The 14,253-nt window shown below is 36.6% G+C and overlaps 1 protein-coding gene across 3 annotated transcripts in view; it reads right to left on the bottom strand.

Moving 5' to 3' along the window:
* Positions 1 to 14,253, bottom strand: part of rapgef5a (Rap guanine nucleotide exchange factor (GEF) 5a) — a 137,943-nt gene that overhangs the window by 33,495 nt on the left and 90,195 nt on the right. For 2 of the 3 annotated variants that reach the window (XM_061882797.1, XM_061882799.1), the window contains exons 12-13: positions 5,905 to 5,983; positions 4,620 to 4,764 (exon numbers count right to left, since the gene is read on the bottom strand). In XM_061882797.1, the coding sequence (XP_061738781.1) occupies positions 4,620 to 4,764; positions 5,905 to 5,983 (224 nt within the window). The remainder of the gene's footprint in view (positions 1 to 4,619; positions 4,765 to 5,904; positions 5,984 to 14,253) is intronic. The other variant, XM_061882798.1, reaches the window with a different exon arrangement.

Below are 14,253 nucleotides of genomic sequence, written 5' to 3'. Positions count from 1 at the left end.
AATCACAGCAAAGCATTTTTGCTTGAAAAAAAGAGATAAAGAAGTAAAATACAGCACTATGTCATCAGTTTCTGATTTATTAAATTGTATAACAGTGCAAAATATTGCTCATTTGTAGTGGTCTTTCTTCAACTATTTGGAAAAAAAGATATAAAAATAACTAAAAACTGGTTGAGGAATAAACAAGTGATTCAGTTCTAAATGCAGATTTCTCCACATAGAAGTAATCATCAACTTAAAGTGTCCTCTTTGGGGATTGTAATAGAGATCCATCTGGATTCATCAACTTCATTCTAAACATTTCTTCACAATAAAATAAATATTTAACATAAATATTTATGGAACATGTCCATAAAACAATCTAGCTGTCAACACTGAATATTGCATTGTTGTATTATTTTTTCACAGGTTATGAACTTACATTCATATTTTGTTGAAGTATTATCCAATAAACATATTTATAAAGGATTTTTGAATTGTTGCTAATTTTCAATAAATATATCTATAAAGGAATTTTTAATTGATGCTATTTTCAGAATATTTAAAAAAAATCTCAAGTACCCCCATTTGAGAACCACTGCTCTAGAACATACGCTGCAATGACTATCAATGTTGTCCCTCCGTTAAAATCCTGAAGTGGAGCTGAAGTGACATCGAAGTCTGTGTCTCTCTTTCCTGGCTTCATCCAAGCATGTTGCTTTTGTAGCTGTTTCAGCAGATTTAAATTGATGTTTTGGCCAGTAAATAAGATCTTTGATCCAAGACCTAACTTGCATTTAACTAAAATGTTCTTTTCTTCGTGCTCGACAAAAGATTAGTAGTGAGAATATCTCCATGTTATGAAACTCTGCTTGGAGGTTTTGTCCAACCCTAACCCTCTAACTTACCTCAGAAGGCTGCAAATAGAAAAGAGGCACTCAATTTGTATTCAAATTTTATTTGATATGCCATTGATATTTTATAATTATTATTATTATTATTTGAAACCCGATTTTGCATGTCACTATAAAATTATATAAGCCTTGCTTGTTCAATATTCCATGCAAAACTTGGTTGGGTCCCTATTAAAAGGTTCCTTTGTTCAACCCTTGGCCCGCGGCTTTGTTCACTTTTAAATGTCGGCCCACTCTGTATTTGAGTCTGACACCCCTGTATTACACTAGTATTTAGCGCCGATAATAACGACGTTACAGTAACACGTTAGTCCCAACACTGATCTTTCTTTAGTCATGTCCACACTGGGACACAACTGTGGTGATGATCATACCACAATGGTCTCAGCTGTGATTATGCAAATGAGGCAGGTTTAATTACATGCAGAATACCTTGGTGCATTGTTGGGAGGAACAACGTCATTAAGTTGAGACTATGGAGGCCCAGCGACTCATGCGTACACACACCTGCTTGTCATTGACCAACCACAGGCCCCGCCTTCCCCAGTCTGCCCTCATTACTCTGTTACTAGGCAACTATCGCCTTGGTTGCACACTCCATACCAACTCTCACATGTTTGTTTCCATGGCAACGCAATTATGAAACTGTCAGGTTACACAGGGACTCTGTCAGCGTGCATCCTTGTCTGATTGTTGTATTCATGTGTGTGTGTGTGTGTGTGTGTGTGTGTGTGTGTGTGTGTGTGTGTGTGTGTGTGTGTGTGTGTGTGTAGGAATATTTAAAGCATGAGTTTACAAAGTGTGACCCGGGGGCCATTTAGGGCCCGCAGACTGAGTTTTGTTCTACCGCAGCATTTAAAAAAAAAAAAAAACACAACAGTGAAAATGTAAGAAAAAAGAGCAAAAATTGAATGAGAAAAAGCAGACATTTTTCTATCAATAATTAATTGTAATATAGTAAGTCACATACAACACAAAGTTGTGTGTCCACATATACATTTTTAGAAAAGATTAAAAAATATATCAAAGTGCCCCCTGCATACTTGATTTGATTTAAAATGTAAAATATGATCTAAAATAATAGAAACTTTTGAAATAAAAATAGAATAAAACATCAAACAGGGTTTAGATAGTCATCAAAACATTAAATAATACTAACTTACGAATCAATTCATTCAAAAAACTAAAACAAAAATAATAAAGACTTAAATGGGTAACTGAACATTATATTTTGATACAGGCAGAAGTTTTGACAAACTATGTCAAGCAGTTAAAAAAAATCGTATTATTATTATTATTATTATTATATTCTTACATGGGGGAAAAAACAGTAAGAATGTTCAAAAAAGAGCAAAAAATTGATTTGTAAAGAGAAAAAGCTGAAATGTTTCAACTAATAAATAATCTTAATGTAATTTGCCAGCTATTAAACAAATCTAACAAAAAGTATTGTAAAATATTAATAATGGCATCTGTTTTTAGCCCAATTAATGATTAATTGTAATATACTAAGTCATATACAACACAAAGTTGTAAGAACACAAATACATGTTTTTAGAATTTACAAAAAAAAAAGATAAAAACTTGAGTGGAATAAGTTTAGACACCCTGATCTAAAATATTAGAAGCTTTCAAAATAAAAATAAAAATACATATCAAAGAGGGTTTAGTTAGTTCATCAAAAAATTAAATAATATTAACTTATGAGTCAATTCATTAGAAAAATAATAAACACTGTTAAAAGTGTAAGTGAACATTAATATTTTGATACAGATGTTTTGACAAACTTTGTCATGCAGTTACACAATCGTATTATTATTATTATTGAACATAGGGAAAAAACAACAGTAAAAATGTTTGAAGAAGAGCAAAACATTGATTTGTAAAGAGAAAAAGCTGAAAAGTTCTAACTCATAAATAATCTTAATGTAATTTGCCAGCTATAAAACAAAGATGAGACAAAGTTTTGTCTTAAAATATTAATAGCATCTTTTTTTAGACCAATAATTAATTGTAATATACTAAGTCATATACAACACAAAGTTGTATGTACACAAATACATATATGTTTTTGGAATTTTTAAAAAAGATTCAAAAGTTTAGACACCCCTGATCAAAAATATTAGCTTTCAAAATAAAATTACAATGAAATATCAAAGAGGGTTTAGTTAGTTCATCAAAACATTAAATAATACTAACTTATGAACCAATTCATTAGAAAAATAATAAACACTTAAATGTGTAACCGAACATTAATATTTTCATACAGGCAGAAGTTTTGACAAACTATGTCATGCAGTTAAACAATCATACTATTATTATTATTCTTATATTCTTATATGGGGAAAAAAACAACAGTAAGAATGTTAGAAAATTTGCAAAAAAAATCAATTTGTAAAGAAAAAAAGCTGAAATGTTCTTACTTATAAATAATCTTAATGTAATTCGCCAGTTATTAAACAAAGCTGACACAAAGTCCTGTCTTAAAATATTAACAGCATCTGTTTTTAGCCCAATTTATGATTAATTGTAATATACTAAGTCATATACAACACAAAGTTGTATGTACACAAATACATATGTGTTTTTAGAATTTAAAAAAAAGATTCAAAAGTTTAGACACCCCTGATCTACAATATTAGAAGCTTTTGAAATAAAAACTAAATGAAATATCAAAGAGAGTCTAGTTAGTTCATCAAAACTTTAAATAATACTAACTTATGAACCAATTCATTAGAAAAAATGACAACATTAATATTTTGATACATGCAGAAGTTTTGACAAACTGTTATGCAGTTAAACATTTGTATTATTATTATTATTATTCTTATTATATTCTTACACGGGGAAAAAACAACACTAAGAATGTTCGAAAATTTGCCCAAAAAATCGATTTGTAAAGAAAAAAATAATATTCCTGACCACCTCCTAGGCAGGTGTTTAGGGCACGTCTGACTGGTGGGAGGCCACGGGGAAGACCCAGGGCAGGTTGGGAAGACTATGTCTCCTGGTTGGCCTGGGAACACCTTGGGATCCCCCGGGAAGATTTGGATCACATCCCACTGGGGTGAGTTTTTCCTTGCCTTTATGTGGGCTCTGTACCGCGGATGTCGTCGTGGCTTGTGCAGCCCTTTGAGACACTTGTGATTTAAGGCTATATAAATAAACAATGATTGATGATTGATGAGGCTGGGGAGAGGAAAGTTTGGGCTTCCCTGCTTAGGCTGCTGCCCCCGCGACCCGACCTCGGATAAGTGGAAGAAGATGGATTGATGGAAAGATAATCATCTTAATTTGATTTGCTGGCTATAATACAAAGCTGACACAAAGTTAGTGAATTATATTTATATAGCGCTTTTCTCTAGTGACTCAAAGCGCTTTACAGAGTGAAAGACAATATCTAAGTTCCATTTAAAGCAGTGTGGGTGGCACTGGGAGCAGGTGGGTAAAGTGTCTTGCCCAAGGACACAACGGCAGTGACTAGGATGGCACAAGCGGGAATCGAACCTGCAACCCTCAAGTTGCTGGCACCGCCACTCTACCAACCGAGCTATACCGCCCCGTTGTGTCTTAAAATACTAATAATGTCTGTTTTTAGCCTTTTTCTGTCGGCAAAATAAGAAAATCCCAAAACGGCCCCCGCCTACTTTGACTTTTCAGTCTGCGGCCCCTGATCTAAAGGCACATTTTCCAAAGAGTGGGGTGAAGACAAGTGTTGTGGGGTACCTTCATGAAGCCCCGAACATGCTCCTCCTCCTTCAGGAAGTCCCTGTAGAGGCGGCTCCAGTGGGAGACCAGCTGCAGGACCTTGCGCTTCCTGAAGAGGGCGTCCTTGCCCTCCTGCTGGCCGCTGCTGCTGCTGCTGCTGTAGGTGAGAGTCGTCAAGGAAAGGTGTGTGTGTGTGTGTGTGTGTTCTGGCAATGCTGACTTAATGCGGACATGGCTCTGTTTTACACAGTCACCTTTAGAGGGACCTCTGACGGTATGGGGACAAAAAAAAACCAGGTCCCCTAGATCAGTGGTTCTCAAATGGGGGTACGCGTGCCCCTGGGGGTACTTGAAGGTATGCCAAGGGGTACGTGAGATTTTTTTTGAATATTCTGAAAATAGCAACAATTCAAATATCCTTTATAAATATATTTATTGAAAAATAGCAACAATTTAAAAATCATTTATAAATATGTTTATTGGATAATACTTCCAACAAAATATGATGTAAGTTGATAAAGTGTGAAAAGAAATGCAACAATGCAATATTCAGTGTTGACAGCTAGACTTTTTGTGGACATGTTCCATAAATATTGATGTTAAAGATTTATTTTTTTGTGAAGAAATGTTTAGAAGTAAGTTGATGAATCCAGATGGATCTCTATTACAATCCCCAAAGAGGGCTCTTTAAGTTGATGATTACTTCTACGTGGAGAAATCTGCATTTAGAATTGAATCACTTGTTTATTTTTCTACAAGTTTTGAGTTATTTGTATATTTTTCTTTCCAAATAGTTGAAGAAAGACCACTACAAATGAGCAATATTTTGCACTGTTATACAATTTAATAAATCAGAAACTGATGACATAGTGCTGTATTTTACTTCTTTATCTCTTTTTTTCAACCAAAAATACTTTGCTCTGATTAGGGGGTACTTGAAGTAAAAAAATGTTGACAGGGGGTACATCAGTGAAAAAAGGTTGAGAACCACTGGTCTAAAGGGAAACCTTAATTTAATTTAATTATTATTTTTTAAATGGTCCTCAGTAGTCATGTCTAAATGTGTGTGAATTATGCTAAATGATTGAAATGTGGTCCCCATGAAGCATATTAACTATATTCCCCAGAGTCCCCAGTAAGTATGATCAGCACATGACTTCATCAATCCAGAGATTTAAAGACGTGTATGAACTAACTGGCCAGTGGACATTTTACACCATTTTTGTTAGGCCTCCACAACCTGGAGAAAGGCTGGTCCCCACAAGTACCGAACAACAACCTGTGTGTGTGTCATGAAGGATATTGTCCCAGCAGGGCCTGACAGAGGTCTTGGGTGGACATGAACACCAGGTAGGTCAACAGGAAGTCATCCAACAGCACTTCTGAAGCACAACAAACACCTCATTAGCCACGTCAACACTTGGCAGAAAAAAAGCATTTCAAAGATCCGCCACATGTCAGCTTGGGCAGTAAAGCACACCCTCAATTCATACATCTGCTATATTGGTGAGGGTATATTCTACAAATTAAAGTACAGTATTTTTCGGACTATAAGTCGCAGTTTTTTTCATAGTTGCGACTTATATTCAGGAGCGACTTATGTGTGAAATTATGAACACATTACCGTAAAATATCAAATAATATTATTAATCTAATTCACGTAAGAGACTAGACGTATAAGATTTCATGGGATTTATGGATTAGGAGTGAGAGATAGTTTGGTAAAGGTATACCATGTTCTATATGTTATAGTTATTTGAATGACTCTTACCATAATATGTTAGCTTAACATAGCAGTTGCTTATTTATGCCTCATATAACCTACACTTATTCAGCCTGTTCTTCACTATTCTTTATTTAGTTTAAATTGCCTTTCAAATGTCTATTCTTGCTGTTGGCTTTTATCAAATAAATTTGCAACTTATATATGGTTTTTCCCTTCTTTATTATGCATATTCGGCAGGAGCGACTTATACTCCGAAAAATACGGTATTAATCATGACATATTTTACTTAGGGGTGTCCCAATACGACTTTTCCACTTACGATACTACTGATATTTTAGCCTTGATGTTGGACTATACCGATATTATTTCAGTTTCAGTTTATTCGGAACATGCAAATGATACAAAGTAGTGCATCACATATTTCCAGTTGTTTCATTCCAGCACGTCCAAAAAGGAGTAAGAAGAGGCAGAGCTTATTTAATCCTTCCCCTTTTCATACTATTGCAATTTTATCCCATTTCCTTGTTCTTTGTAACAGAGAAGTGAATAATAATTAGTAAATAAATATTATACAATAGAAAGTAAATACATATTAAATATATAAATAATCTATCTCAACGTTCTGTGAACTTTGTGAACGTGTAGTTTGAAGAGTTTCTTAAAGTGAATCCTTTTGATGCTTTGTTGGATTTATTTGCTTAATCCGTTCCATCATTTAATTCCACATACTGTGTGCTGAAGGTTTTTAGTGTTGTGCGTGCGTACAAATGTTTTGAATGACATTTTTCTCTAAGGTTATATTTCTCCTCTTTTGTTGGGAAGAATTGTTGTACATTCTTGGCTAGCAGGTCATAGTTTGCTTTGTACATCATTTTAGATGTTTGCTAATGCACCAAATCGTTGGATTTCAATAATTGTGATTTTTTTTTAAATAATGGGGTTGTATGTTTTTCTATATTAAACATTATGTATTATTCTAATTGATCTTTTTTGTAACGGTTAGTGAATGAAGTGCACATTTGTAGTGTTTCCCCATATTTCTGCACAATAACTGAGATATGTAACACTAGTGAGCAGTAGAGAATAGAAAATGATTTTTGGTCTAGAACATGTTTTGCTTTATTCATTATTGACGTGTTTCTTGCCACTTTATGTTGTATATTTTTTTACATAAGATTTGTACAATTTCATCATTTTTTTACATGAGATTTCTAATTCATTTTATCATTTATTATTACACCCAAAAATGTTTTTTCTTTTCCCTTTCAATGTCTACTCCGTCAATTTGTATTTGACTTTCTTTTCTACTATTATCACATAACATTATTCTTGTTTTACTGAGATTCAACAGGTCTCCCCTTTATAGAGCTAAACTGTCTCTGCATGATTCCTTGCTTCTTGTCTGTTTAATAGATGTCATCAGTGTTTGAACCTGACATGTACACATAGTTTTTAGCCCTTCCATAGCGAGTCCACTGACAGATAGAAGTTAGAACTGTATGCTACTTTAAATTAGAAATGGCAACAGCGGAGGATGAATGTAACAAAAGAGAACAGAAAAAAAGGCGATTATTGACTACAAAACAAACAACGGCGGACAGACGGAAATTTTCTGGACTTAAGTATCCCACACTTCTCTTTTGTAAAGTAAATATGTACAGCAGATATAGGCATCAACATCAACAATATGATTTGCCTGAGTGGCTGGATAAAACAACAACAACAACAACATTTTTTGGCATCACCTAGTGGTTCCGAAGTTAAGCTCATGTCTCAGTAAGTTCAATGATGCGGAAACGTTTGTTACTGGATCATTTGTAATACATCTTTGCCTCAAAACCTTTTTAAATGTAAAGAAGATGCAACAATAATTATTTGATACTTGTTTATATTCACAAAAATGGTATTTTAGACTACAATATTGTTCAATTAAGGACACTTAACGTCTACAGTAGCTTGTGTGCTTAGCTGCTGTGTAGCTGCTTCAGCGTACCATGTTTACTGTTTATACAAGAACACCAATGATCTATTCCAGAGGTGTCAAAGTTGTATTCACTGAGGGCCACATCAGTTATGTTTGGCCCCAGAGGGCTGCTTCTAACAGTGAATACTATTATTACACCATTTTTTAATGCATCTTATTAGTAGATTTTTTTTAAACTAAAATGTAAAAAAAAAAAAATATGGTAATTTGCAATAATTTCACCTCAGAATGTAGTGTATATTACTGTAAATGTAAAAACAGTACTGCTGTTTTTATGTTAAAAAAATTAAAGGCAGCTCAGTTGCCAGAATTTTACGGTAAAACTCACATTTGTTTTTTTTACTGTAAACAAAATCTGCAATTATACAGTAAAATTTGGGCAACTAAGCTGCCAGTTTTTTTACCACTAATAAACAAGTATAACTTTTTCGGTGTATTACTGTAAATGCCAAAACGGCACCAGTTTGTTACAGTAAAAAAAAGTACAGTTATTTTTTTCATTTAGAGAAAAATGCCGTAAAAACCACATAAAATTTCAGAGTTTGACCATGATATCTATTGCTATTTTTACGTACATTGCACAGTTTGATGGATAACTTGCTTTGAAATCATTATTTTTATTTATTTCTATTTAAAAAATGGTTAAAATGATTGATAATTAAAGATAAATAGCCGATAAATAGCCGATAAATGCTTTAAAATGTAATATCGGAAATGATCTGTATCGGTTTCAAAAAGTAAAATGAATGACTTTCTAAAACGCGGCTTACAGACGTAAGAAAAAGTACGGAGCAGCTGTGTCTTCCAGTCAGCAGCCCCCCCCCCCACACACAACACAGGAGTTGACGACTGCAGCATGAGAGGTTTACTGGCGACGCTTGATGACCTCATCAACATAACAAAAACAAGAGTGTGTTGTTGCCGGTGCTGGAGCCGTGGCTAACAAGCGAGCTCTCTCTGTGACTAACGACACCATGTCTATGGTTTGGGATTATTTTAAAGTGTTTCTGACGGATTAAAAAACTGGCAATTTGCATTGACTGCAAAAAGTTGGTTATGCGAGGAGGAACCAAGACTTACATTAATAAGTGCGATTTGATCTCCCACCTCTTCAAAAATCAAAAGGCGATACACCTTGAATGCAAGCGGGAGATAGATGAAAAGCAAACACCAAAAAAAGTAGTACCATACAGTTGTCGCTTAAAGACTGCCGAGAAAAAACAAAAATAAAACAAAAAACACCTCGGGGTGAAAACCCACGTTGCGGTCAGGGACAACGCACGCAGTATGGCAAAGGCTACGGTGGAGTTTGGATGGCACACACTTTGCAGGTTGCAGTGAACGGGGATGCCCTGTCTCAACGCAGCATTTCAGAAGCTCTGACTGACTGGGAGGCCACTTCAAGCACTCACCACCAGCTTGCAGAACATTTGTGTTACTCATAAAAATACATTAGAGCAGGGCAGATTGAGCCCAGTTTATAATTTCCTGTTATACAGTATGCCAGGCACTAAAGGAGGACTATGTTATTGTTTACTTTATTACTCTAGTATACTTTAGACTGAAGCTATGTGCCTTCATTGTTTTTGTAGCTGTTGTTTTGAGGCATGTTATAAAAAAAAATGCACTCTGTGAAAGTCAAAGTATAGTATTTCCCATAGTTGTAGTGGGTATCAGGATTATCTCAGGGAGAGCATGTCCCAAATTCCAAGCTGCTGTTTCGAGGCATGTTAAAAAAAAATAATGCACTTTGTGACTTCAATAATAAATATGGCAGTGCCATGTTGGCATTGTTTTCCATAACTTGAGTTGATTTATTTTGGAGAACCTTGTTACATTGTTTAATGCATCCAACAAAATTAGGCATAATAATGTGTTCATTCCACCACTGTATATATCGGTATCAGTTGATATCGGAATCGATAATTAAGAGTTGGACCATATCGGAACATCGGATATCGGCCGAAAAAGCCATTATCGGACATCTCTATTGATAATATATTTTTGCACAATTAGACAAGATTTAAGTTAACATAATTTGCGATCACAGAGTACATATTTTTTATTGCTCACAAAATAGAAAGAAAGAATACATTTAGTAAAAAATGAAGTGGCAGGCAAAATCTGGCCCCGGCCCTTGAGTTTGACACCTGTGATCTAATCTGAATAATTACCACTCAAACACCCCAGAAGGGGAAATGTCTTACATAGTTTTGTCATGATCCGTGGTCGGGATCATGTTTTCCTTATGTTCTGTTAGTTTAACTCCATTAGTTCCTGTTTTTTTGTGCACTTGTTTGTTTTGGTTGCCATGGTTGCGCATGATTTTCACCTGCCGCTGGTGTTGGGACGTTCACCTGGCTCTAATCAAGAGACTAATTATTTAAACCGCCTGTCCAGTCAGTCAGCCTGGCGTCATTGCTCGTTTTCAGGTCTGTGTCCATAGTCATGCTAGTTGTTTCATGCCACAGTTTGTTTGTTTCTTCCTATGCCACAGTCTATGCTAAGTATTTACTTTAACTCCAAGTGCGATCCGTTTTTGTACCTTTTTGAGTGAAGATCATTAAATATGTTCCTACCTGCTAGCCTTGTCCGGAATAGTCCGTTTGCATCCTGGGAGAAAAAACCTCACAGTAAGTTGCAAAGTTTTTACTTTGAGTTACAAATCTTTAGGGCGAGCAGGCAAAGGATAGAAGAAAATCTCTCCTGGTCACTAATCACCTTGGCTTCCTCCTTTGTTTCAGTCCTCGGCCTCCTAATGAAATGATGCATGTCATAAATAAATAAGTTTGGCTTTGGAACAAGTGTTTGGATCTTACGCAGTTTAAGTTTGCCACTTGCAAGGTTATTTTGTGCAAAGTCCTGAAGGTTTCAAACCAAGGGCTTGGACATTTTAAAGGGGAACGACGAAGCTGACAATCGAAGCAAACCATCTGCTGCCTGAAAGAGTTGGTTGTTGTCGTGTGACGTTCTTGAGAGAGTTGTTATGTGACGTTCTTGAGAGAGTTGTTATGTGACGTTCTTGAGAGAGTTGTTATGTGACGTTCTTGAGAGAGTTGCTTCACGAGCCATCATCAGCAGTGTTTGAATGTCAGGCAGGGGCCCAGGAAATCAATTATAGACGAGAGAGCACAGTCCAGGACGTTAAGAATTGATGAACGTCTCTTTAAATATAGACACAGTAGGGGCGTGACCATACATGAGGATGTAGCCATCCCTTTGATACCGTGGTCTGGGTTCGGCACCACTATCAATCCAATAATACACAATTTGATCTATTTTATGTCATTGTAGACTTCGACAAACTCTATTGATCCCCAAGAGAAATTGTTCAGAACAAACTGCAGACAGACGCCACATGCGAAGTGAGTTTGTTGCACAACCGCACCCGCGTCAAACTCAAGGCTGGGGGGGGCAGAGCTGGCCCACCACCTCATTGAAAAAAAGTCAGTAAAGTGTCTTATATTTACCCATTATATGTATTAGGTTTTTCCATTTGAATAGAAAAAATAAATATACTGCATTTAATTGCATAACTTTTCAACTTTAATAGTATCCAACACAGCCACAAATATATTAGCATGCTTTCCAAACATATAAAAAAAATACTTGTTTGACTTATGATTTCAAAGCAAGTTTTCCATTCAATTGTACTATATATGTATATACATATATACATATACATATATACATATACAGTATATAAACAGTATATATACATACATATGAAAATGCACAGTGGTATAGCTCGGTTGGTAGAGTGAATTATATTATATAGCGCTTTTTCTCTAGTGACTCAAAGCGCTTTACATAGTGAAGCCCAATATCTAAGTGACATTCAAACCAGTGTGGGTGGCACTGGGAGCAGGTGGGTAAAGTGTCTTGCCCAAGGACACAACGGCAGTGACTAGGATGGCGGAAGCGGGAATCGAACCTGCAACCCTCAAGTTGCTGGCACGGCCACTCTACCAACCGAGCTAAACCGCCCAGAGTGGCCGTGCCAGCAACTTGAGGGTTGCAGGTTCGATTCCCGCTTCCGCCATCCTAGTCACTGCCGTTGTGTCCTTGGGCAAGACACTTTACCCACCTGCTCCCAGTGCCACCCACACTGCTTTAAATGGAACTTAGATATTGGCTTTCACTATGTAAAGCGCTTTGAGTCACTAGAGAAAAGCGCTATATAAATATAATTCACTTCACTTCACTTTAATAGCATATAACTGTAAATCAAAAAACGACTACTTTCTATTTATTTATTTTTTTCCTGTAAAATTCCCCCACATCTGCGGTCCTCTCCAAGGTTTCTCATTGTCCCATTGGGTTGCGTTTTTTTCTTGCCCTGATGTGGGATCTGAACCGAGGATGTGGTTGTGGCTTGTGTAGCCCTTTGAGACACTCGTGATTTAGGGCTATATAAAAAGACATTGATCGATTGATTGATTTTATTCCCTGCGTGTAACACAGGGTTTAGGGCAGGGCTCTCTTCCTTCAAGAGTCTCAATATTTCTGTCCACCATGGCTGTAAATGAAATTAATTTGACAATTTAATTGTCCTCCTCGTGCTGCCTCCGTCCGCTACAATATTTCAATATTTTACATTTATATTTCATCCGCGCCTGTCTACTATTCTCCTGCTACACTGGCTGGGATCATGAAGATCCATTTGCGTCAACACACACACACACACACACACACACACACACACACATACACAAAAGCAGCACCCTGATGAAAAACTCCTCCAGCTCTGACCTTGGGGGGCCTTGATCTCTCACGAGAGGCAGGAGGGAAGAGTCTACATGCCGAACTGATGGTGCTAATCTGCTGCTGTTCTTTGTTGTGAGTGTGTGTTGTTGTGTGTGTGTGTGTGTGTGTGTGTTTGTTGTTGTGTGTGCACGCGAGGAGGCCAACACAGGAGCCTGTTCAACATACGGCAGCAGTACTGTAAACACACCCAACAGCAGGGGTCACCAGGTCGCCCATAAGGACCAGATGAGTCGAATAGCAGCACTTACCAGTGAGCTGCCTCTATTTTTTTATTTACTAGCAAGCTGGTCTCGCTTTGCTCAACATTTTTAATTATAAGAGAGATAAATATTTTAAAGACTTGTTCTTCACTGGTTTGAATAAATTCATTTATTTTTTAACTATTATTTTACTATATTTTTTTAACCCAAGAACTAGAAAGCGGAGAGAAGGCAGGATCCGCCCAAGTTCCAGACGACCTCTTTTTGAACTCTTTTACGCGCCTCTTCTTTGAACCGTTTTAGGACCTTTTCTGTGAACTGTTTCCGACCTTGTCTCTTTGGAAGCAGCTGTTGACATGTGGTCAGGGAAAGTCCAAATCAAGGAGGAGGCGTGCAATCTTTTGACACTGAACACGGGCACCGATGTATACGTTTCTCCTCACTCAACCACATTGAATTCTGTCTCTGTTGAATTCTTTGCCTCTTGTCTTGTTTAATAGATGTCCTCAGTGTTTGAACCTGACAAAAGTGCACTTAAAATCCTTTCATTTCCTCAAAAATCCACAGTGCGCCGCATAAACCGGTGCACCTAATGAGAAGTGAAGTGAATTATATTTATATAACGCTTTTTCTCTAGTGACTCAAAGTGCTTTTAACATAGTGAAAGCCAATATCTAAGTTCCATTTAAAGCAGTGTGGGTGGCACTGGGAGCAGGTGGGAAAAGTGTCTTGCCCAAGGACACAACGGCAGTGACTAGGATGGCGGAAGCGTGGATCAAACCTGGAACCCTCAAGTTGCTGGCGCAGCGTGTCATGAATACAATACGTACAGTACAAACACTTTGTAGGGCGCAACAAAATACGAGACTGGCACGTTACCTTTATGGCAAAGACTACTTCCTGCATACTTAGTCAACAGACTAATGTATGGAATATTTATGTTTGTGCTTACCGACCTTGAAGCAATTTAATTTG

This window comes from Nerophis ophidion, linkage group LG21 (assembly GCF_033978795.1).
Source record: "Nerophis ophidion isolate RoL-2023_Sa linkage group LG21, RoL_Noph_v1.0, whole genome shotgun sequence".
NCBI classification, from domain to species: domain Eukaryota; kingdom Metazoa; phylum Chordata; class Actinopteri; order Syngnathiformes; family Syngnathidae; genus Nerophis; species Nerophis ophidion.
This window is presented reverse-complemented; position numbering and strand designations above follow the sequence as displayed.